Source organism: Myotis myotis, unplaced genomic scaffold (genome assembly GCF_014108235.1).
Source record: "Myotis myotis isolate mMyoMyo1 unplaced genomic scaffold, mMyoMyo1.p scaffold_m19_p_9, whole genome shotgun sequence".
NCBI classification, from domain to species: Eukaryota; Metazoa; Chordata; class Mammalia; order Chiroptera; family Vespertilionidae; genus Myotis; species Myotis myotis.
Window position 1 is genome coordinate 59,270,097 of NW_023416401.1, and position 23,032 is coordinate 59,293,128.

Genomic DNA, 23,032 nt, shown 5'->3' on the forward strand with positions numbered 1-23,032 from the left:
AGATGTTTTCATCTTGGTTCTCTTCACAATAGGTACCAAATCCAGTATCACCTTGGTGGGTCTTTATAGTTTTTTTTCTACCTACCCATCAGAACAGACAGGCTGTAACCTGGCCACTTAAAAAAACAGTCAGAAATCTGTAAGATCTGGTCTTTTATGCAGGTAGGGAAAACCTTCTTGCTCAAGACTAACAGAAAAATGTGCAAATGAAAGACCAAAAATCTTTAATTATAAAGTTACATCTTTTAAGGAAATGCAAGTGAGGCAGCCCCCTTAAGGGCCTTTATTAAGAGCACTTGACTCCCTGTGATATTTGTAGAATTACCTGAGTATTTGAAATTACATTTCAAGAAAGAAAAAAAAAAGGAATGCTAATACAGTAATATACAATCCAGTGGTGCTATTTCGTTTTTAGTTAATGAAAGCATAGCATATATACAAATAATTTTGTCAATAACCCTAAAAGGAAAACAAATAAGAGGGGGCTGGAGATACCAACAATATTAAATAGAAGTAGTTAACCTTAGGAGTTTAGAAGGATGGAGTTACATTCCAAACCAAGGAGGAATATAAATATAGCAAAGTCTAATTCCATGAGGCATCCCTGGTAACATTTTGCATTATTAATTAGATAAATAAAAAGGGGCAGAGTGGGCTTGACTGAAATAGCTTATTTAGCATGAGACCTTTGTGGGGAGGTGAGTCATATTTCACTTAAATTTCTATGACTTGACATTAGTATGTCAATCTCTTGCTGAAAAATGAGTATCTCAATCTTAAATAGAGTTATTGTAAGTCTTAATAAAATTAGATTCTTCTGCACAATATAAGATCATAAAAGACAGAGTAGGAATTCATTATTATGAGTGGCTGGATCAGTTTTAAAGCACTCTGTTTGATTAAACAAGTGAGGTCCTTCCTTACTGCCTAGGCTGTGAAATGCTGCTTTCCCCAACCTCCCAAAAGAGCAGAAGAATAAGGCAATTTGCTCATTTTACTTTGTTTTTATTTCAACATAACATGCAGTAAAAAAAAAAAAAATTTTTTTAACAATTTATTAGCATTTACAATGCTCACAAAGAAAAAGGACTCTAAAAGCGATTTAGTTCAGATTTAAGAAATTGCTCTAATTAAACACTTACAATAAATCTATTTCCAAATGTTCAGCTTATACCAAAATTTAAGATAGTATTTGGAGATATTTATGTCTGCTATTTGCAGTATTTTTTATAAAACCTCTGATTCTTGGGATATCCAGCCCCCATTTTCCTAACACAGCAGGGAAGACATATACATGTGGCCACTTAAATTAAAGGAAGAAATGGAGTAAGGGAGATCTCAGGCTGCAAAAATATATACAAGCATTTACCTTTTCCAGAACTAAATGTTTTCTCCATAAAAATATTAAATAGCCAAGCCCTATAGAACTAGGGCCGGGGCTACTTAAAATATAACTATTCTGTATTTTAAAAATATAGGGCAGAAAGCCTTTTGGGTGATATTTATACATTTTCACACAATATTTCTAGGTCCTTAAATGAATAATCAAGCATTATGTAGAATCAGAAAAGTCTACTTTCTTACATTATCTCTTAATTTAATCTCATAAATCTCTAGTAAATACTGCAGGTAACTACATTTCAGTATCAGAATTCATCTCTATGGGAAGTCTTTATAGAGGCTTAATTAATTTTCATAGCCATATATTACCAAAGTTCAGGCTTATGTAATGGATGGGTAGTTGGCAGACATTCGCTCTGTAAGACAAAGCAATAGCATTTTCCCCCCTTACCAAGAAAAAGGCAGAGAGTCTCAACTTTGGGGAAAAAAAACCTAGGGGTTTTAGAGACCATACTACATATATTTCCTGGCATATGTGGAATAAAAAACAAAATAAATGTAGGGTTGGGGAAAGCCTAATCTCCCCCTTCATACTGACAATTTCTGAATGAGGCAATCCTTTCACGCACATAAAATCTGCTTTAGGATGGCAGTGTTTTAGAGTACAGATACATGAGTTTAAAATGTTTTTGTTACTGTTCTAGGATGTAAAAGGAAGAGTGAGACTTTTGATACACATATACATAATTAAGGAAACAATCTAGTGGAATAAGACAAGTCAGATTTCAATGATGTGTTAAATCTCATGTTAAGGTTTTGACTAGTCATTTGCAGATCCGATTTCTGGAAATGTTGAATAAAAGTCCAGAATCACTGGTAAATAAATCTCAATGATAACATTAATTTACTTATACTCAGATAACTCTCTCTAAACAGTCACAGTCCAATTTTACAACAAGATGTGCAACAAGCAGAGAAGGAAAAGGACAAACATTGCAAGTAAGTTCTTGTCCTTCTGTGGTTCAAATTCCCAGAAGTTACTCTTGTCCAAATCCTTCTGTTTCTTCAATGGCAAATAACAGCTTTTCCTTCAGTTGCTCATAGCTCTTATAGGGTGGTAGGTCCAGGCGGTTAAAACTAAAAGTAAGAATTGTTAGTATGAGAAAAAAAAAATATACAAAGAAACGTATGGGCAGTGTAGTATATAACAAAGGTGGTTTTTAAAGCCAGGCAAAACTGGTTTAAGTCCCAGATCTATCCCTGAGCCTTTGAACAAGTGCTATTACCTTTTTGAGTCTTGGTTTCCTCTTTGGTAAAATAGGAAAAACAGTATCTCTCAGTTTAGAATGAAGAACAAACAAGCATATACATAGCACAGTGCTCAGCAGGTATTCAGTAAAACATTGGTCTTCTCATGCTCCTCCATCCACCCTAATCTAGATCTGTGGTCAGCAAACTTTTTCTGTAAAGAGCTAAATAGTAAATATTTTAGGCTTTGTAGGCCAGAGGTCTCTTATCAAAAGGTTTTAAATTAAAATTTAGATTTTAGAATTTAGATTTCTAATAGGCTTTAAAAAAAAGGGTTTAAATTTACCACTTTAAGAGTAAGAAATAATGTTCTTCTCTAATATCTAATATTCTGCCCCTATTGAATGACCATCTCTGTCCTATTCTTAGCTGTTGAGTTTTTAAAGGGCATCTTCTAATTTTGGGCTGTATTATTATCACATTCACAAGGTAACAAGTAATGAAGCTGCTCTGAAGCCTCAGCCCTCTGCCATATTTTTAGGATAAGGCCTAAACATCTGGCAAAAGAAGAAATAATACTATCCACAAAGGACAAATAAATTTACAATTATTACTTCTGTTAGTTCTCACAAATGGAAACATGGAACTTGATAACATAATGAGGCTAGTTCTCATGTGTGACTAAGATAAGCTGTTCACAACAGTGTAATGGCACAGTCTGTCCAAGTTTCGAAATTAAAAAGAAAGGGACAAGAGGTCAATTCAAAACACGTGTACAAGATAAGTATACAAAAATAAACTGTATTTTTATACACTAGCAATAAAAAAAAATCTAAAATGAAACTGAAAAAACAATCCCATTCATACTAACTTCAAAAAGGATAAAATATAGCTTGGCTGATGTGGTTCAGGGGTTGACCATTGACCTGTAAGCCAGGAAGTCACGGTTCAATTCCTGGTCAGGGCACATGCCTGGTTGCAGCTTGGGTTGTAGGCTCAATACCATGTGGGGTGTGCAGGAGGCAGCCAATCAATGATTCTCTCTCATCACTGATGTTTATATCTCTCTCTCCCTCTTCCTTCCTCTCTGAAATCAATAAAATAATAATATATATGTATGTGTGTGTATATATGTATGTATATACACACACACACATTTTTTAAAGAATAAAATACTTAAGAAATTTAACAGAAGAAACTCAAGGCTTGTATAATGGAAAAATATAAAACATTGTTGAAATAAATTAAAAAGACCTAAATAAATAGTCTTGAAAGATATCCCATCCATGTGCATTGATAGGAAGACAAAATATTGTTAAGATGGCAATATTCCCCCAAACTGATCTACAAATTCAAAGTGATTTGTATCAACATCCCAACTGACCTCTTTGCTGAAATGGACAAGCTGATCCTAAAATTCACATGAAAATCCAAAGGACCCAGAATAGCCAAAACAATCTTGAAAATATTGGAAGACACATACTTCCTAAATTCAAAACTTACTACAAAGCTAGAATAATGAAGATAATGTGGTACTGCCATTATGGATATACATACAGATCAATGGAAATAGAATTGAGAATCCAGAAATAAGCCAGTGTATTTATCGTCAATTGATTTTCAACAAATGGGTCAAGTTGTTATTTTTATTTTTTTTTAATTTTATTTTATTTTATTGATTTTTTACAGAGAGGAAGGGAGAGGGATAGAGAGTTAGAAACATCGATGAGAGAGAGTCATTGATCAGCTGCCTCCTGCATACCCACCACTGGGGATGTGCCTGCAACCAAGGTACATGCCCTCGACTGGAACCGAACCCGGGACCCTTCAGTCCGCAGGCCGACGCTCTATCCACTGAGCCAAACCAGCCAGGGCAAGTTATTTTTTTTAAAAACCACACATATGTGTATGAAAATGTAAAGGAACAAACAATAAAACAATTAAAAAGGACAGATGGGGCCAAAACCGGTTTGGCTCAGTGGATAGAGCGTCGGCCTGCGGACTGAAAGGTCCCAGGCTTGATTCCAGTCAGGGGCATGTACCTGGGTTGCAGGCACATCCCCAGTAGGAGATGTGCAGGAGGCAGCTGATTGATGTTTCTCTCTCATCGATGTTTCTAACTCTCTATCTCTCTCTCCCTTCCTCTCTGTAAAAAATCAATAAAATATATTTTAAAAAAAAAGGACAGATGGGGAAAATAAAGGACTATCCATCGAAGTCCACATATAACCACAGAAATGTCTCACAAAATAAAGTCAAAGTATTTCTGAGCTTTCGGTCGAATTCCAACATATATTTTAATTAAGATTACAGTTGGTTTTTAGTTTTGTACATTTTTGGAAATGTGGTTAAATGGCAATTATGAGAAAATAACATTTCTGTTCACTATGTTAGAAAGTGGTTCTCCCAACAGCTATCTAGAATTGATTTCTTTCTGTGCCGTCAGAGAAAAGGTAAAAGTTTTCTAACTATCAGATTTAAAAAACAACTCAGAGGTGGGAAAAGGGATTGACTGGAAATGGGCAAATTGTTTGGGGGTAATGAAAATACATTAATACTGGATCGTAGTGATGGTTACTAGTCTGTAAATCTACTAAATATCACTGAATCAAATGGGTAAGTTTTATAGTAAATTATGCCTCAAAAAAGTTGTTAAAAATAATTCAATACAATGGGGAAAATATTTCATTTCTAATAGGCTTTAATATCTACAGAACAACTGGAAAAGGCTGTTTTCTCTACTTTTTCTGATTTTACTTACCAGGTATGACTTCTGGGTAACCAATTTTCTTTCCCAACTTTTTCAATGCAGAATTTTTGAGGTCCATTGCTCCCTAAAACATAGTGAAACCATCAACAGTTAAATAATACAATGGTTCTCAAATTGTGATCCCCAATGTAGCAGCATCATATCAGCATCACCAGGGAAACTGTTAAAATTACAAAACTACAGACCCTATCCCAAACCTACTAAGTTGAATAAAAAATTTGGGGGGAGAGGCTCAGAAATATAGGGTGTCCCAAAAAGATGTGCATGAGTGCAAGAGTCCCCACCCCCTGAATATTTTCTACTTGGTTGTCTGGCAATCACCTTAAACTCAGCAGACTGTAAGCAACTCATTGCCCTCCCTAACACTTTCAAACCATGTTCTCTACATGTCACAGTTTCTCCATTTCTCCGTATTTCATAACATATTATCTTTGACATTCTTTCTTCTTATCTCATCTTTTAATTGAGTACAGTTTCTACTTTTGGAACTTCTCTAGCATTTATCTCCTCTTTTCTATTTCTACTTTCATCGCTTAAGATCAGTTTCTCATCATTGCTCTAATACTTTCTTCCTACCTCCAGGCTCTTCCCTATCTTTTTCTTTTTTAAAAAATAGTTTATTATTATTTTTTAAAATATTTTTTTTATTCATTTCAAAGAGAAGGGGAGAGGAAAAGACAGACAGAAATATTGATGAGAGAGAATTATTGATCGGTTGCCTCCTGCACACTGCCTACTGGGGATTGAGCCCACAATTCTGATAGGGAATCGAAACCGTGACCTCCTGGTTCATAGGCTGATGCTCAAACACTCATCCACAACAGCTAGGGCTCTCCCTATCTTTTAATGCATGCTCTGCTTTTTCGTCAAATCTTCCTAAAATGCAGTTTCAGCAAGTTTCCTCTTTTCAAAAAGTTTCCATAACTTCTAATACCCTCAGAGTAATGTCCAAATTATTTTGGTCTGGCTTTTAAAGGCATTTAAACTGGTTCCCAAAATTGCCTAGTTCTTTTAATTCTGACCCTCTGCTTCAGCTGAAGCAGGCTTAGGGATCACAACTTCTCTTCTATCCTCCTATGGTACTTGACACAACATTGGTGTTAAAGGAAGACTTGAATCTACTTTATTATCTAGTTGCAAAATAAATATTCTCATGGTTATTCATTTCAAAACAACACACTTTAATCAGTGACTACTATGTGATAAGTACTGTGCTTGGTGCCAGAAATAAAAAGATGAAGGTATGGACCTATATCTTAAGGAGTTCCAGGTATAACAGGGAAGAGTGGTAAACACATCATTAAAAATATAGTATAATACAACCAACAGTGCCTGGCTCATAGGAGAGACAAAAATGGTGGCCAAATGACTGAATGAACAAACAGATTTACAAATAGAAGACTGCTATCCTAAGTTAAAATGTAGGGTCTAGTTGAAGGGCTTAAAATTTCCAGGTAAGAATTACAAAGTGATTTTAAAAGTTTAGACAAATCCAGGTTAACTACGACTATTTAAGAAAATGGCTACACTTATTTTTATTTCTGATAAGTTGTATACACAATGATGTAACAGCAGTGTGATAATTTTTTCTATAGGAAAAGTAATCCTATATACATACCCATGAGGTCAGCAAATCCTCCAACTGGTAATCGGCAGGTTCCAGTAACAAACTGTAGAAGTCTCATTCTCTTCTCATTATCAATTTCTTTAACAAACTGTTTAAAGCACATTTAAGGAGAAATATAGGTCATATGTTTAACATAATAAACAAGGAAAATCTTTTTTAAAAAAAAAAAATGTTTTTACTGATTTTAGACAGGAAGGGGGAGGGAGAAATAGAAATATCAACCAGCTGCCTCCTACATGCCCCTGTAAGGGATCAAGCTTGTAACCTGGGCATTTGCCCTGATTGGGAATCACAAGAAAAATCTTAAATGAACTCCCAGTGTCAAATGCACGAGATAGTAATGACTGTATCCGCTACTGTGGATGGAGGACCTTCTCCATGTTTGTCAAAGACCCACCAGCCTTCCCCTATGTAAATCTTAGGACCACATCCTTAGGGGAGACAGAAAAAGAGGGTGCCCTGGGCCCAAGAGCTCCCTACTCATGTAGTTTCAAGATCAGCTCTAGGGCAGCATCTCCTTCCCCACCCCACATCTGCCTGCCCTATAGGATATTCATTACATAGGACACAGAGTTTGAGGCAGAATAGACTTTTGAATTTATGAACAAGTGAAATCAAACTCACAGAATTCTGATCCAGATTTACCCTAATAACCTCCTTTTCTCGATGTTCTTTAGGTTTTAAGGTACAGTTAAGTGTTACCAAAATTATATAGCTTTTAACTCCTAAATAATAACTCTGATTAAAAGTATTAGGTTTCTGGAGGGTGCTTTCATCTTGTAGCACAGGTATTATGGCTCAGCCAAATATTTTTTTGGTCAAGAATAATTTTTATCTGCCTTGGCCTGTGTGGCTCAGTTGAACATTGTCCTCTGCACCAAAAGATTGCTAGTTTAATCCCTGGTCAGGGTGCACTGGAGAGGCAACTGATCGATTTTTCTCACATCGATGTTTCTCTCTCCCTGTCCCTTGTCTAAAAATCAATAAAAACATGTTTTTTAAAAAATGATAAATATCTTATTGTACTACTGTCAAGTGTTTTAAAATACAAATCCTATTTGTTACAGAAGCTCAGTTAATCTGCATTTCTTATGACTAAGTAAATAGCAGAAATTAAATTTTTTTTTTTAATTTTAAATGTTTTTTATTGATTTTAGAGAGGAAGGGGGAGGTGAGAGAGGGAGAAACATTGATTTGAGAGTGAAACACTGGCTGCCTCTGATACGCACCCCAACTAGAGATTGAACCCACAACCTAGGCATACACCCTGACTGGGAATCGAACCTGCCACCTTTCAGTGTATGGGACAACGCTCTAACCAACTGAGCAACACTGGCTAGGGCTAAAAAAATTTTTTTTATTGTGGTACAATATATATAACATAAATATTTACTATTTAAGTGTACAATTCAATGGCATTAAGTACATTAACTCTGTTATGTAATTATCACCGTTTCCAGAACATTTTTTTTTTATCATCCCAAACAAAAACTCTAAATGCATTAAACTTATCTTCCCACTGCCTCAGTTCCCCTCCCCAGCCCCTGGTAACCTCTATTCTACTTTGTTTCTATGAATTTGCCTAATCTAGGTACCACATGTAAGTGGAATCATACAATATTTGTCCTTTTGTGGCTGGCTTATTTCACTTAGCATAATATCCTCAAGATTTATCCATGTTGTAGCCTATGTCAGGATTTCCTTTTTTTTTTGTTTTTTTGTTAATTCTCACCCAAGGATATTTTTCCATTGATCTTTTTTAGAGATAGTGGAAGAGAGAGGGAAAGACAGAAACATTGATGTGAGAGAAACACCTCGATTGGTTGCATCCTGCACACGCCCAACCAGGGCCTGGGCTGGGGAAGAGCCTGCAACCGAAGTACATACCCCTCAATTGGAATCAAACCTGGGACCCTTTGGTCCACAGGCCAAGGCTCTATGCACTGAGCCAAAGTGGCTAGGGCAGAATTTCCTTTTTTTTTTTTTTTTTTTTTTTTTTTTTTTTAAGGCTGGATAATATTCCTTTGTATGTATATACCACAATTTGTTTATCCATTCATCTGTTGATGGACACTTAGATTGCTTCCACCTTTTGGCTACTGTGAATATAGTTATGAACATAGGTATACAAGTATCTGAGTCCCTGCTCTCAATTCTTTTGGGTATACCTAGGAGTAGAATTGCCGGATCATATGTTAATTCTTTTTTTTTTAATCCACAACCTAGGATATGTCCATTGATTTGCGAGAGAGAAAAAAAGGGAGGAAGAGAACATTAAATACAGAGAGAAACATTGATTAGTTGCCTCCCATATTTGCCCTAACTGGAGATCGAGCCCACAGCCTAGGTATGTGCCCTGACTGGGAACCGAACCAGCCACCTTTTGGTATATGGAATGAAACTTCAACCAGGATCATATATTACTTCTATGTTTAACTTTTTGAGAAACCACTGAACTTTGCCACAGTGGTGTACATTTCATATTCACAGCAGCAATGCAGAAAGTTCTAATTTCTCCACCTCCTCACCAAGGATGATTGTTTTTTCCCTTTCATAATAGCCACCCTAACGGGTGTGAAATGATATCTCCTTGTGATTTTGATATGCACTTTCCTAATTATTAGTAATGTTGAAAATCTTTTTATGTGCTGTAACCGACATTTTTCTGAAGAGACACCAGTATGATTCCAAACCACGTCTCTTTCTTAAGTTTGCCTTCTAAACATTATGTAATTCTTAATGAGGTATGAATAATGAAAACCATACTTTAGACAGTTCTATAAAATTCCAAAGCATCTTATCATCTGGAGTTATACTCTGAGCAAAGGTGAAAGGTGTGTATAGCTTACTTGGCAATAGTCTTAAAAGGATGGTGCCATAAACCATGTTCATTTATTATAATGCATAGGATGGAACCAGGGGTCTGAAGATACTGATACATTTTTTTTATGTAACTTATTTTCATATATAGTAAACACATTTCTAAAAAATTACGGTGTGTTTGTCAATAGAAATAAAGTGAGACAAACCTGCCAAAACCACATTATTTGTTTGCTTGTCCTAGTATAATGACGGTAGATGGTATGTCTTTGCCAGTCATTCAAATCAATCTCTTGCATTCCACATAAAAGGACCTTTTGGGATGAAAAAGACAAATGATTTCTATAGGTAAGTGTACAACCTGTATCATAATGCTAGACATAGATAAGAACGAATATTAAACAACATTCAAAAAAAATTAATCAAGAGGCTATGGATTGTAACTATGTATCAATAACTGTATCTATAATACTCTGAACGGTTGAGTTTCTGATGTGTCATATATACACAGATTCAGGTAAATAAGCCATTCATTGTAGAGAGGTTCTGATAGTAATCCTTTTTTTTTGTTTTTTTTGTTAATTCTTTTATATGATTTTAAACATCCTGCCTACATAAAAAATATTGCCACTGGAAAGTGAGTTGAAAGCAGACAACTGAAGGCATTATTTATCAGCATGCTGCAAAGGAAAGAAGAAAAACTTATTACCTCTAACTCCTTTGCATCAAAGTACTGCAAATACTGCTGGGGAAGAATTTCATTGAAACCCTCAAAGAAAGCTTGCGTCTGTTCTTCAACACCTCGAGACAATCTCCATTCAGCTACCATTCTGGTAAATAAATATTAAAAAAAACTATCAGGAAGTTTAGATGTTACATTTAAATTCCGAGTACAAAAATAATTTTAAAAAGCTTTACTATTATGAAAACCTCCATATATGAAAGAATATGATGAACCCCAAATATAGATATTCCAGTTTCAATACAATGCCAATCTTATTTCATTACACCATTACCCATACTCTAAATATAATTTCATTTTAAACATAAATATTTTAGTATCTCTCTCTACAAGATGAGGTCTCTTTCTAAAAAACATAACCATGCGCTAGCTGATTTGGCTCAGTGGATAGAATGTTGGCCTGAGGACTGAAGGGTCCCGAGTTTGATTCTGGTCAAGGGCACATGGCTGGGTTATAGGCTCAATCCCCAGGAAGGAGGGTACAGGAGGCAGCCAACCAATGATTCTATCTCATCATTGATGTTCCTATCTCTCCCCTCTCCCTTCCTCTTTGAAATCAATACAAATATGTTAAAAAAAAAAACACCCACATAACCACAGTTCTATTATCACACAAAAAAGTGAATAATTACTTTATATCAAATATTCATTGCTTAAATTCTACTGAATGATTCCATTTTAATATATTGCTAAGATCAGAATCTAAATAAAGTTCATACATTGCAAAAGTCTCTTAAGCTTCTTTTAAAACATAGGTTTTCCCTTGCAATTTTTCGAATAAAAATTATTTTTAATGAAAATTCCTCTCTACTAAATATTCTAGATTACAATTTCGACTGTCTTCTAAACTTCATCTACATAGTTACATAGCTAAGACATAGAAGAAAGTTAAAAATCACAATAAATATAAACTGTGTTTTTCCATTTTATTACAGAATATTTATTTTAAAAAATTTAATGAGTGCCTGGCTGGCATGGCTCAGTGGTTGAGCACTGACCTATAAACCAGGAAGTCCCAGTTTGATTCCTGGTCAGGGCACATGCTCAGGTTGTGGGCTTGATCCCCAGTGTGGCGCATGCAGGAGGCAGCCAATCAATGATTCTCTCTCATCACTGATGTTTCTTCCCCCCAACCCCCCCAAGGACTTAAGGTATATTTATTTAGAAAAGCCTTGCATTATGGTCATCATTGATGTTTCTATCTCTCTCTCCCTCTCTAAAATCAATAAAAAGCTATTTTAAAAATAAAAAATTTAATGAGCAAACAAATGCTTATTTTAGGTATTTGATTACTTGATAAGTAAAGGCAACTAAAATCCAAAAGTTTCCTAAAAACTCTAAAATTTTGGAAAATGGAAGTGTTGGTTGTATTAGAATAATTCTTCTGGTAATTACAATTATAAACGTTGAGGAAAAAATATTTTTATTGATTTCAGAGAGAAAGGAAGAGGTAGAGAACATTTTGATGGTTGCCAGATTTGGGGGGGGGGGGCGGTTGAGAAGATGGGTGAAAAAGGTGAAGGAATTAAGTTGAAATTGGTAGTTACCTAATAGTAATGGGAATGTAAAGTACAGCATTGGGAATACAGTCAATAATATTCTAATAACTATGTATGGTGTCAGCTGGGTATGAGATCTATTGGGTCATCTGACCACTTTCTAAGTTATATAATGTCTAATCACTGGAGTGTACACTTGAAACTAATATAATACTGAATGTCAACTGTAATTAAAAAATAAAAAATGATTTAAAAAATGACTACATGCCGAAGCCGGTTTGGCTCAGTGGATAGAGCGTCGGCTTGCGGACTGAGGGGTCCCGGGTTTGATTCCGGTCAAGGGCATGTACCTGGGTTGCGGGCACATTCCCAGTGGGAGATGTGCAGGAGGCAGCTGATCGATGTTTCTCTCTCATCGATGTTTCTAACTCTCTATCTCTCTCCCTTCCTCTCTGTAAAAAAATCAATAAAATATATTTTTTTAAAAAAAATGACTACATATGCAAAGAAGAAAAATGTGACCCATAATCAAGAGAAAAAACTCTATAGAATAAAGCACACGGATGACCTAATGTTGAAGTCAGCAAAGACTTCATATTAAAGAATTTATAGAACAAGATAGAAAAAAATTAGTAACGAGATGGAGATTCTCAGCAGAGAAACACTTAAAAAAATTGATCTTAGAAAGAAAAAGGGAGGGAAAGAAGGAGAGAGAGAAAGAGAAAAACATGGGTGTAAGAAAAACATCAACCATGTATCCCGACTAGGGATTGAACCCGCAATCTGGGTATGTATCCTGAACATGAATCAAACCCGCCCCTTTTGGTGTACATGGTGACATTCCAACCAACAGCCACACCAGCCAGGGCAGCAGAGAAACTCTTAAAAGAACCAAATGGAAATTACAGAATATCTGAAATTAAAATTTCATTGGTAAGTTTAAGAGAAGTAAATTCAAAGGCAGATCAATCAAAATGATCCAAACTGAAGGACAGAGAATATAAAAAATATATACAGGTCTGGCCAGTGTGGCTCAGTGGTTGAGCATCAGCCCATGAACCATGATGTCACAGGTTTGATTCCCAGTCAGGGCACATGCCCTGGTTGTGGGCTCAATCCCCAGAAGGGGCTTGCAGGAGGCAACCAATGGATGTTTCTCTCTCATCAATGTTTCTATTCCTTTCTCTTTCTCTCTAAAATAATATACAGCATCTGAGAACCATAGTATGATATCAAAAGTTAAATAAATATGTAACTGAGGTCTCTGATGTATGTACAGAGGTAAGCAAGCAAAAGGATGATCCACTGAGATAAAGCCTCAAAATAGTCTCCAACTGCTGAAATAAATGGCATCAATCACACACACAAGCTCAGAAAAGCCAAGCATACATATCCTGCTTGGCTTTTCTGAGCTTGCACGTGCGATTTAGATCAGAGTCAAATCACATTTAGATCAGAGTCAAAATGCTAAAAACCAAAATTAAAGAGAAAATCTTAAAAAGTCACAGAAAAAACACATTTCATTCAGAAAAACAATGGCTTACATAAAAAACACCAGAAGCCAACAATAAAATGACATTATTGGAAGTGCTAAAAAAAAAGAGGAAATAAAATCCTATAAACCTAGAATTCTGAATCTTGTGAAAATATCCTTTGAAACTGAAGGTGACATAAACATGTTTTCAGTAAAATCTACAAGAATTTATTGCCAACAGGTACACATTAAGATAAATGGAAAAGAAAGTTTTTAAAGCTGAAAGGAAATTATCCTATATGGAAAAATAGATCTGTGGGAAGAAATGAAGAGAACCATAAACGGTAATGTTAGTAAATATAAAAAAGTAATTTTTCTTGATTTCATTAAAAATCTATTGATTGCTTAAAGCGAGACTAATAATAAGAACAATAATAATTATGGGTTTATAACATAAGAAATAAAATATGACAACAAAAAGCACAAATGGCTGGAGTGAGATAAATGGAATTATACTATTATGAGCCTCTTATCTGGTATAAGTTGTAGTGTGATATTAATTATGTTATATTACTATATATTAATGTTAATAAAATGTTAATTATAAGTGATAAGTTAAGGATTTATATCATTACTAATGTCCCGGTGCACGGATTCATGCACACTGAAAGGAAATTAATTAGAAGAAATATTTTAATATTGCTATTCGCCCTTTCTCTATAATAGAAGTGTCAACCAAATTCACGATCGACAATGACAGATCAAAACACATGCGTGCGATTGGTGCCAGTGAGAGCTTTATATGTAATCGTGCATGCACAAGTCAACTTAGCCTTTTATAGATATAGAATAAACTTGTTTAATTAGACCTGCTATCTGATGTAGCTAAACTTTTTCCAGCCCAGTGAGGAACCCCAACTTCTCTTTCAGGTAACTGTCAGCAACACAGTAATAAATATCAACATGAAGCAGATTATTATGGTAGATCACGCAGGGAGAACAAAGGGTAAAATATTTAACTGCAGCAGTATTTGACCATATTCTGCGCAGTGAGAAAACCTGAAATCATTTTCAAGGTCCACCATATCTTACTTCTTTTCATTCGGGTCAAGTTTCTAAACTTTCTAAATCTCCATTTTCCCACTAATGAAAAGAAAACAGGATTCCACCAAGTCTCCTATCTACCTACTCCAGGACTTCTGTGAGGATCAAATGAGATGAGGCACGGGAAAACGCTTCACAGATATTTGGTTAAACTGTAAAATGTTTGCACCTGGCTATAAAGCAAGTCAGGTTCCTGGGCAGAAGACACTCCAAGGAGGCTAGATGCTGCGGAGAGGAAGTTGGGTGTTGCTGCGTGACATCATCACCCGGCATCCACAGCAACCATTTCTAGGTTGGGCTGGGCTATGGACCGCATTTTGCACCATGGGGTTTTGGCAGTGTCGGCTGTGATTTTGTGGGGTGTTGCTCTGGGGTGGTGGCAGGGCTTGTGTCCTACTTGGGGGAAGCCGAGTGTTGGTTTGTCAGCGCCAGGTCCATGGTGCAGTTTATTTTTAAATGGCCAGTGCACATCATGGCAGCTTCTGCATTAAGCCTCTGCCCCCTGGTGGTCAGTGCGTGTCATAGCTACCAGTTGCACAGATGGACACTGAGCCTTTTATATATATAGATAATCATTAGAGTACTCACTAAGAAAATTAGAGGTATAGTTAACCAGGAGAGATTAAAAAAAGAAGAGTAAAAATTATTCTATTAATTCAAAAGAAGGCAGAAAAGGAGGAATAAAGAAAACTGGGGAAAATAAGAAACAAATAGCAAGGTGGCAGACTTAAGTCCAATCATCAATAACAAAATGAAATGTAAATGTACTGAACTGTGCAATTAAAAAGTAAAAAATAAAGATGTTCAAACTAGATAAAAATAGCAAGATCCAGAAACATGCTGCTAAGAAACATATTTTAAAGACAAAGACATGGGAGGAAAATATACCATGCAAATACTAATTATAAGAAAGCTGGCCTGACTAGTGTGGCTCAGCTCAATGGTTGAGCACCAACCTATGAATCAGGAGGTCACTGTTCGATTCCTAGTCAGAGCACAGGCTCAGGTTACAGGCTTGACCCTCAATAGGGGCATGCAGGAGGCAGCCGATCAATGATTCTCTCTCATCATTGATGTTTCTATCTCTCTATCCCTTCCTCTCTGAAATCAATAAAAAAAATATATATATATATATATTTTTATATATATATTTTATTGATTTTTTACAGAGAGGAAGGGAGAGGGATAGAGAGTCAGAAACATCGATGAGAGAGAAACATCAACCAGCCACCTCCTGCACACCTCCTACTGGGGATGTGCTCGCAACCAAGGTACATGCCCTTGACCGGAATCGAACCCGGGACCTTTCAGTCTGCAGGCCGATGCTCTATCCACTGAGCCAAACCGGTTATGGCAATAAAAATATATTTTAAAAAATTAAGAAAGCTGGAATGAATATATTAATATTTAAAAAGTAGAAAAGCAGGCAAGATACCCAGAAACTAGAACTCAAGAAGAAGCACATATGTGAAATCTAACCCTGAATTGGTGTTGAGAATATGTGAATGAACTAAAGACTCTTGAGACTAAAAGTCTGAACCAATGCAGAGGACATACTAAAAACCATCATTTTACTTATAAATTTTATCAGATCTTACAAATACCCCATGAAAATATCTGCATATAAATTTGAGATGCTTATCAATGACATGTTACATGGCACAGTGAGTATGGAATTGGTACTTAAAAGAGTTATCTAGCACTACCTCTACCATTAAAATTCCCACTTTTGGAGAAAAAGTGAAAGTTGTACTATAGCCAAAATTATTTTCTATCATTTTATAAACTTCAAAATTCTGGTTAAGTTGAAAATATACCAGCAAGGTGGTAAAAACCCCATTAGTACCCACTACACTAATTTCTTGTAAGGTTTAGTTTGAATTACCTGCAGGATAGTCACTCTACCTTGCTGCCTCCACAAAAATCTGTCCTACCTCTCTCATTTTTTTGTTGCCAGATTTGCTGAAGACGAAATTTAGACTGTCTACTGAATTTACTCCTAATTTCTTATAATCTGGTTTCCAATCTACCACCTGGATAACTGTAATAAGTATTCTCTTAAGGGTTATCATAACTTATTAGCCTCCACATCTTCCAAAGATTTTTCATTTTCTTTGGTTTCTGAAATGCAGGACATGGCAGAATGGGTTATCAACTCTGAGCTGCCTGATAATACCTCACAAACCATGGATATTCTTCCCTGATACTGTCTGTGATTTGTGCTTTCCAGCTTCCATCTCTCTGCTCATAACTTTTTTATCTTATTTTTTATTTTTTTACAGAGAGGAAGAGAAAGGGATAGAGAGTTAGAAACATTGATGAGAAAGAAACATCGATCAGCTGCTTCCTGCACACCTCCTACTGGGGATGTGCCCCCAACCAAGGTACATGCCCTTGACCAGAATCGAACCTGGGATCTTTCAGTCCACAGCTGATGCTCTATCCACTGAGCAAAACTGGTTAGAGCATCTGCTCATAACTTTTACTCTGATTTCTACACAACTGAAAGGCTCAACGGAAAAATCATCGACTACTTACTCGATGATTACAACTAGATGAAATGATGTCTCCCTCTTTTGACTTCCCATAGCACTTTTCTTGTTCCTCTCTCAACACTTATAAGGTAAAAAAAGTGATCATTCAGGTTCTTAATAATGTAAGATCAGTTCTTATAATGATTAGTTAAAAAGCAAAAAAATTATTTTCTAAAATATTGTCCATTAGGATTACTAGGCAATTATCAACGTGCTGTAGTCCAATAGAAGGGCCAAACTATGTCAAAAGGAACATTCTCTCTCACCTGATATATTCCTCTTTATTTTCTTCTGTTACAAGAATATTGCCACCATTGGGTTTCAAATCATGACTCTTGATTTCACCTAAAATTTCTTTATCGACGGAGAAGTACATTTCCAAACCACATTCCTCAATATTGTTTTCTCTGCACAAATGAAATTAACACTACTTGTTATACTAATCCAAATATATAAAAAGTTTTTAACTAAAGGACTATGGTCTTAAATAATTACTATTAAATTATAATATAAAAATAAGAAAAATAAAAAATTATGCTCTCAAGTCATAATTTTTGCTGAATATCTTGGGTATTATTTCTTTAAAATTTATCATACTGAATAATGACATTTAATGTAGACCACTTAAATTCAATAAACTAACTACATGTTTATTTTGTACGCCATAAGTGCCCACAGACACAAGCAGTGGACCTTTTTAAATTCAAAATATCATGGCAGTTAACTGGTTAAAGTTTAGATATCAACACTATAATGAAAGTATATAGATTATATTTTGATAAAATAAACGGAAACAAACTTACTTAACCCAGATGAGAGAATTGTAAAATTCTGGATCAATAGATTCTAAATCCTTGAGTCCAACTGGTTTGTTCAAGATACGCTTGTAGAATGGCAAGGAAAAACCTGTATCAATGAATTTCCCATGGAACAGAGCCTATGAAAGAAACAAACAATACCATTTAAGATAATTTTATGATATCCATTGTATTTCAGAATGCTAGGTGAGTTCTTCATTTAAAAAGGGCTCCCCTGTTACATGATTTCTTATGACACATTTCTAGAAAAAGGGCAAATATAACAAACCCAATCTTAGAAATGTCTTAGTGATGAGAAAATTTCCAATGAGAAAGTTAAAGAACAATGCTTTAGTATTGCTGAATTAGCAAAGTACACACAGTTCTCCTCCTGTACTTACCATGGCAATAAACCTGCCAATAAAACGAAAATATTTCAGGTGATCTGGATTGATATAAGAAGCGGGGTTTATCTGCAAGCAGTAGTTATCCTTCCCTGCATATTCAAACAGGCAATACATTGGGTTCAGCACTTCATGTGACAAAAGAAAGAACCATTCCCTGAAATAAAAAGAAAATTTTGGGTGAAAAATTGTGTAAGTAACTATGCCAACAAATCAAAGGGCAGTGCTACAAAGTTAGAAATTTATACTCTTCAGCTGGTGATAATTTCCTAAACTACCATGTTGATTTTACTGCTTCTGTTCACTCTGACATCTATTTCACAGAGATGATATTTATATACTGCTTATTATTATATTTCAAAGAATTTAAGACACCATCAACTTTAAAACAACTACTAAAACTTTATTCCCAATTATAATTGTGATACATATCCCAATTTCAGAGATGTTAAAATATGAAAATGTTAGTCTTAGGATCAATAAAATACTATACATAGCCAAGTTTAAACTTCATCAATTGACCCATGTGGTTAGAGCAGCTGAAGTGAGTCTAATATTATTCCATTGATTTCTAAGTCCCATAGTGATCCCCATCAAGTACCATTGCTCTCTAAATCCTAGACAAATACGTATGAAAAACAATCCAATTTCACAGAGGCAATGAAACACTTAATTCAAGCCACTCATTCATTAGAAAAATGCTCTGAGAAACTCAAATGCAAATGCTGTGAAAATACCAACCAATATTAACATAAGATTATTGGTACTAATTATGTAATGTAAGTAGGTCTGATAGAACAGTAGGCAAAGCAGATCTGGGGCAATACATGTGATATAATCTTGTGTCTGAGATTTCTTTTCTGTTAGTTTCATGGTCTCTGCTTATACTTTAATGCTAGTTCATGTTCTAATTAAGAATAAAAAATTGCCCTCTTCCTAAATTATCCTTAACCCATACAAAATTAAATGTTTCTACTCATATTTATTATTTACCTGTGGGTACTTCAAACACTTTGAAGTGTGATAAATAAAAAACTACTAAATTGTAGCCACCAATCAGTGAGCACTCTAGGTCATTTTACAGATAAAAATATTTGCCCCAGGTCATATTAATGAGTGCAGAAAAAGGACTCAAATCCAGTTCTGACACCAAAGTCCTTGCCTTTCCACAGTGCTACTGCTATGCAAATTTTTAAACTGATATGATATACTGTAGGGGATAAGCAAAGCAATTTCTTGCTTCAGTCTACCTACTAGGATTTGACTGGAAGCTCCATTATTAAGAAAGCAGATTTAAAGATTTCAACTCCTATTTTATACATACAGTCTTCTATCTCAAAACAGATATATTATCCTGAGTTGGAAACTGAGTGACTATTATCTGTATCCATTAATCTGTGATGGGGAAAATGACCTGATCACTATAGGAACAGGCATGAGGTAGTAGTAACACTGGCTTCTGGTTGTGATACAAAGCTTGCATCCAAGCTGCACAACTTAATTATGTGCCTTAGGTGAGTCTCAACTTCATTATTACCTGTAAAATTCTACCTCACAGCGTTACTCTGAGGACTAAATGAGTGATATGGGTGAAACCAACTGGCAGTATCTCAGAGTTACCTTCTGAATTAATGTTGTTGAAATTCTACAGCTGCAGCATAATAAAGGTACAATAATTCCCTACATTTCATTTTCCTGAAATATAAGATTGAGAAAATAATACTTGCAAGCAAAGTGTAATGATACCTTTGGAGGAAAGGAACTAAGTTCTGAGTATTCATATTATCACTACCTTGCTACACCTCCATAATCTAAACCTTCTTCTCCTGGAAAAATCACCCACAAACGTCTTCGCAGATCTTGGGGACTGAAGCTCATTATCTACAAAACAATAAAGTAAAAGAACTGCTAAAAGTAGTTGTTAAAACACCATTCTACCACTTCTAGGTTCGAAATCTCCTTCATCATAGGTAACTTAACCCCTAGAGTGCCGGGGAGCGCAATCGTGCTCCTCCTGTCTTTCGCCAAAAGTGCCGGGAGTGCTTTATTTTAACATTGTATGTTTTGTTCAATTTTTTTTTTCTACTAGTATTTTATAATACAATCAGCAAACAATATATGTCAAAGATGAAAACAAATGTAGTAAAGGTTTCCTTAAGTTTTTGAATATGTAACTTCATTTACTTGCGATTCATAATTTTTTTCCTAAACTGCTGTAAAATCAGCAAAAATGCCTTGGCAATTTCAGCATAGTTCCTAGGATATTGGTTGGCACTCAAAGGGTTAAATTCCCCATTGACACAGAATCAACACCACACCTACACAAAATATATTAATGTTTCATATATATTTATACACTTTATACATATTAATTTTCTTGTAAATGATCCTACTATTCACTTATAAAGTTGCTTCTCTCACTTGCTTAGAGCGGTTAACAGTGGGCCTGGTCAGAGGTTAAGTGCTTTTTATGGTTCTGTGTTGGTAAATTTGGGTTTAACAGCCAAAAGGTACACATAATAGCTAATTGGCAAACTTGGAAATGAAAACCAGTGGCTGCAGAGAGGATAAAGTTAACTTTGGAAACATTCTCAGTAGAAACTTATAAATACCTAGAAAAACTACTCAAATTTTGTGTCCCACTACAGTAGTTAATAATAAGATCATCTTCATCTTTGAAGGATAGTACCATTATTGAGCTACAATAAATAGGTCATTTGGGTTCTTTCTCTGTAAAACAATTTTATTATCTGCCAAAATGGGGCCTGTAGAACATTACAAATGTTATTATTCTTAGAAGAAAAATGGCAGGGCCTGGAGAGACAGAGAAGTTGATACAATGCCTCTATTTTTATGAAATGATATGAATGAACACTCACATTTAAATTCTAAAGAGGCTCAGTAAGTAATTTGCTTATGCCAGGGCTTCTCTCAGTTTCCACAAAACAGATATATCACTTTTATGAATTCATATCCCACTCAAACAAGAAAATCTCAGATGTAACAAAAAAATGCAATGCTTATGATATGTTTATGACAAATATTCAATAAGTACTATAGGCTAGATATATAGCAATGCAAAACAAAAGGTTAAAAATTGCTCTCTCTGGCTATTCCTTGTCTTCATGGCTGCTCCCCAAACCCTAGGGGCTATCACTGATGTCTCTTGAGACTTTCCTCCAAACCTGAGACTGTTCTCCTGGAAATTCTGGTTGTTCCTTTTCCCTGTGTCTAATATCTGGGGATTCACTGTTCTCTGGAAAAAAATCTTTAAATATTATTCTTTAACAAAAGCCTAAGATGAAGGAAAAAAATTTTATCCTTCAATTTCCCTCATAAGTAGTCATGCTATGTTAATAAAAACACTTATTGCCCAAAACAACTTTATCCAACAGTTATCAAAAAAAATCTGATGCTAATTTTGCTATCAAAGTTGTCGCACTTCCAAAGTAATCAATTTTTTCTTGTTTTAAATTTCATATTTAATTCAATAAATGTCAAATATAAGATGACAATTTTAAACAAGTATTTTAGCACCATCTGGCCTGTCATTCTGCAAAAGCCTCTGATTTCTGAAGCTAAAAGATAAAGGACATTTAATCATGTTTTGCATCTTTTCAGCATTGCTATAGGCAAGTGGCTCACCAGAGACTGAATACTCAGTGACACACAGTAGCTATTAATATAAAAATTAGGGAAAGGTAACAACTGGAGTAGTGAATGGCTTTGGAACTCACATCAGATTAAGGGAATCACTCATAATTCTCTAAATAGTCTTAGCTCTGCTGCTAAAAAGCTATCTGTTCCTACTTAGCAGGATGCCAACTGGCTTTCCCCTTTCAATGTGAATAACTGAAGTTCCATTAGGAAATCAACGTATCTATTTTTGAAAGGAAGTCAGCTACTGTCAACTATCTCAGACAATCTCTTTTTCCTTTGCACTCAGTGTGGCACTTGAAGCTGTAACTATCACAATTATCACAGGGGCTTGATAATAAAGACTCACATCCACATCATAAAACAAGGACTAACTGTATGTTTTCATATTAACACATTTTTTTCACTGATCATTTAATCTTCCCTACAAAAAAAATCACTTAACATTTAGTTGCATTTGGTTAGTAAAGTTGCAAAATAAAGGTAAATAATAAATTAACTCCGGTTCTTAAGACAACTAAAATAATTTGTTGCCCACCTAGTGTGGCTCTGTGGTTGAACATCGACCCAGGAACCAAGAAGTCTCTGGTTCGATTCCAGGTCAGGGCACATGCCCGGGTTGCGGGCTCCATTACCAGTAGGGGGCATGCTGGAGGCAGCCGATCAATGATGTCTCTCTCATCAAGGTCTCTATCTTTCTATGCCCTCTCCCTTCCTCTTTCTCTTTCTTAAAAAAAAAAAAATATATATATATATATATATAATAAAAGCCTAAGTGACTGTTATGGCGGAATGACCAGAACAACCAGTCACTATGATGTGCACTGACCACCAGGGGGCAGATGCTCAACGCAGGAGCTGTTCTTTGGTGGTCAGTGTGCTCCCACAGGGGAAGCGCTGCTCAGCCAGAAGCTGGGCTCACGGCTGGCTCTGTGGCAGCGCTAAGGAGCAGTAAGCCAAGCAGTAAGGAGCAGTGTGCAGGTGGGCTGTAAGGAGCAAGGGGTCCCGGACTGCG

The 23,032-nt window shown here is 35.5% G+C and overlaps 1 protein-coding gene across 13 annotated transcripts in view; it reads right to left on the reverse strand.

Moving 5' to 3' along the window:
* Nucleotides 1–207: 207 nt before the first annotated feature.
* Nucleotides 208–23,032, reverse strand: part of ITCH (itchy E3 ubiquitin protein ligase) — a 128,071-nt gene continuing 105,246 nt past the window's right edge. For 10 of the 13 annotated variants that reach the window (XM_036322858.1, XM_036322857.1, XM_036322850.1 and 7 more), the window contains 9 exons: nt 20,153–20,241; nt 18,358–18,517; nt 17,963–18,096; nt 17,426–17,566; nt 10,516–10,636; nt 10,016–10,120; nt 6,978–7,074; nt 5,351–5,423; nt 208–2,478 (listed from right to left, as the gene is read on the reverse strand). In XM_036322858.1, coding sequence (XP_036178751.1) covers nt 2,379–2,478; nt 5,351–5,423; nt 6,978–7,074; nt 10,016–10,120; nt 10,516–10,636; nt 17,426–17,566; nt 17,963–18,096; nt 18,358–18,517; nt 20,153–20,241 — 1,020 coding nt within the window. In that variant the 3' untranslated portion in view covers nt 208–2,378. The remainder of the gene's footprint in view (nt 2,479–5,350; nt 5,424–6,977; nt 7,075–10,015; nt 10,121–10,515; nt 10,637–17,425; nt 17,567–17,962; nt 18,097–18,357; nt 18,518–20,152; nt 20,242–23,032) is intronic. The other 3 variants (XM_036322861.1, XM_036322860.1, XM_036322859.1) reach the window with 3 other exon arrangements.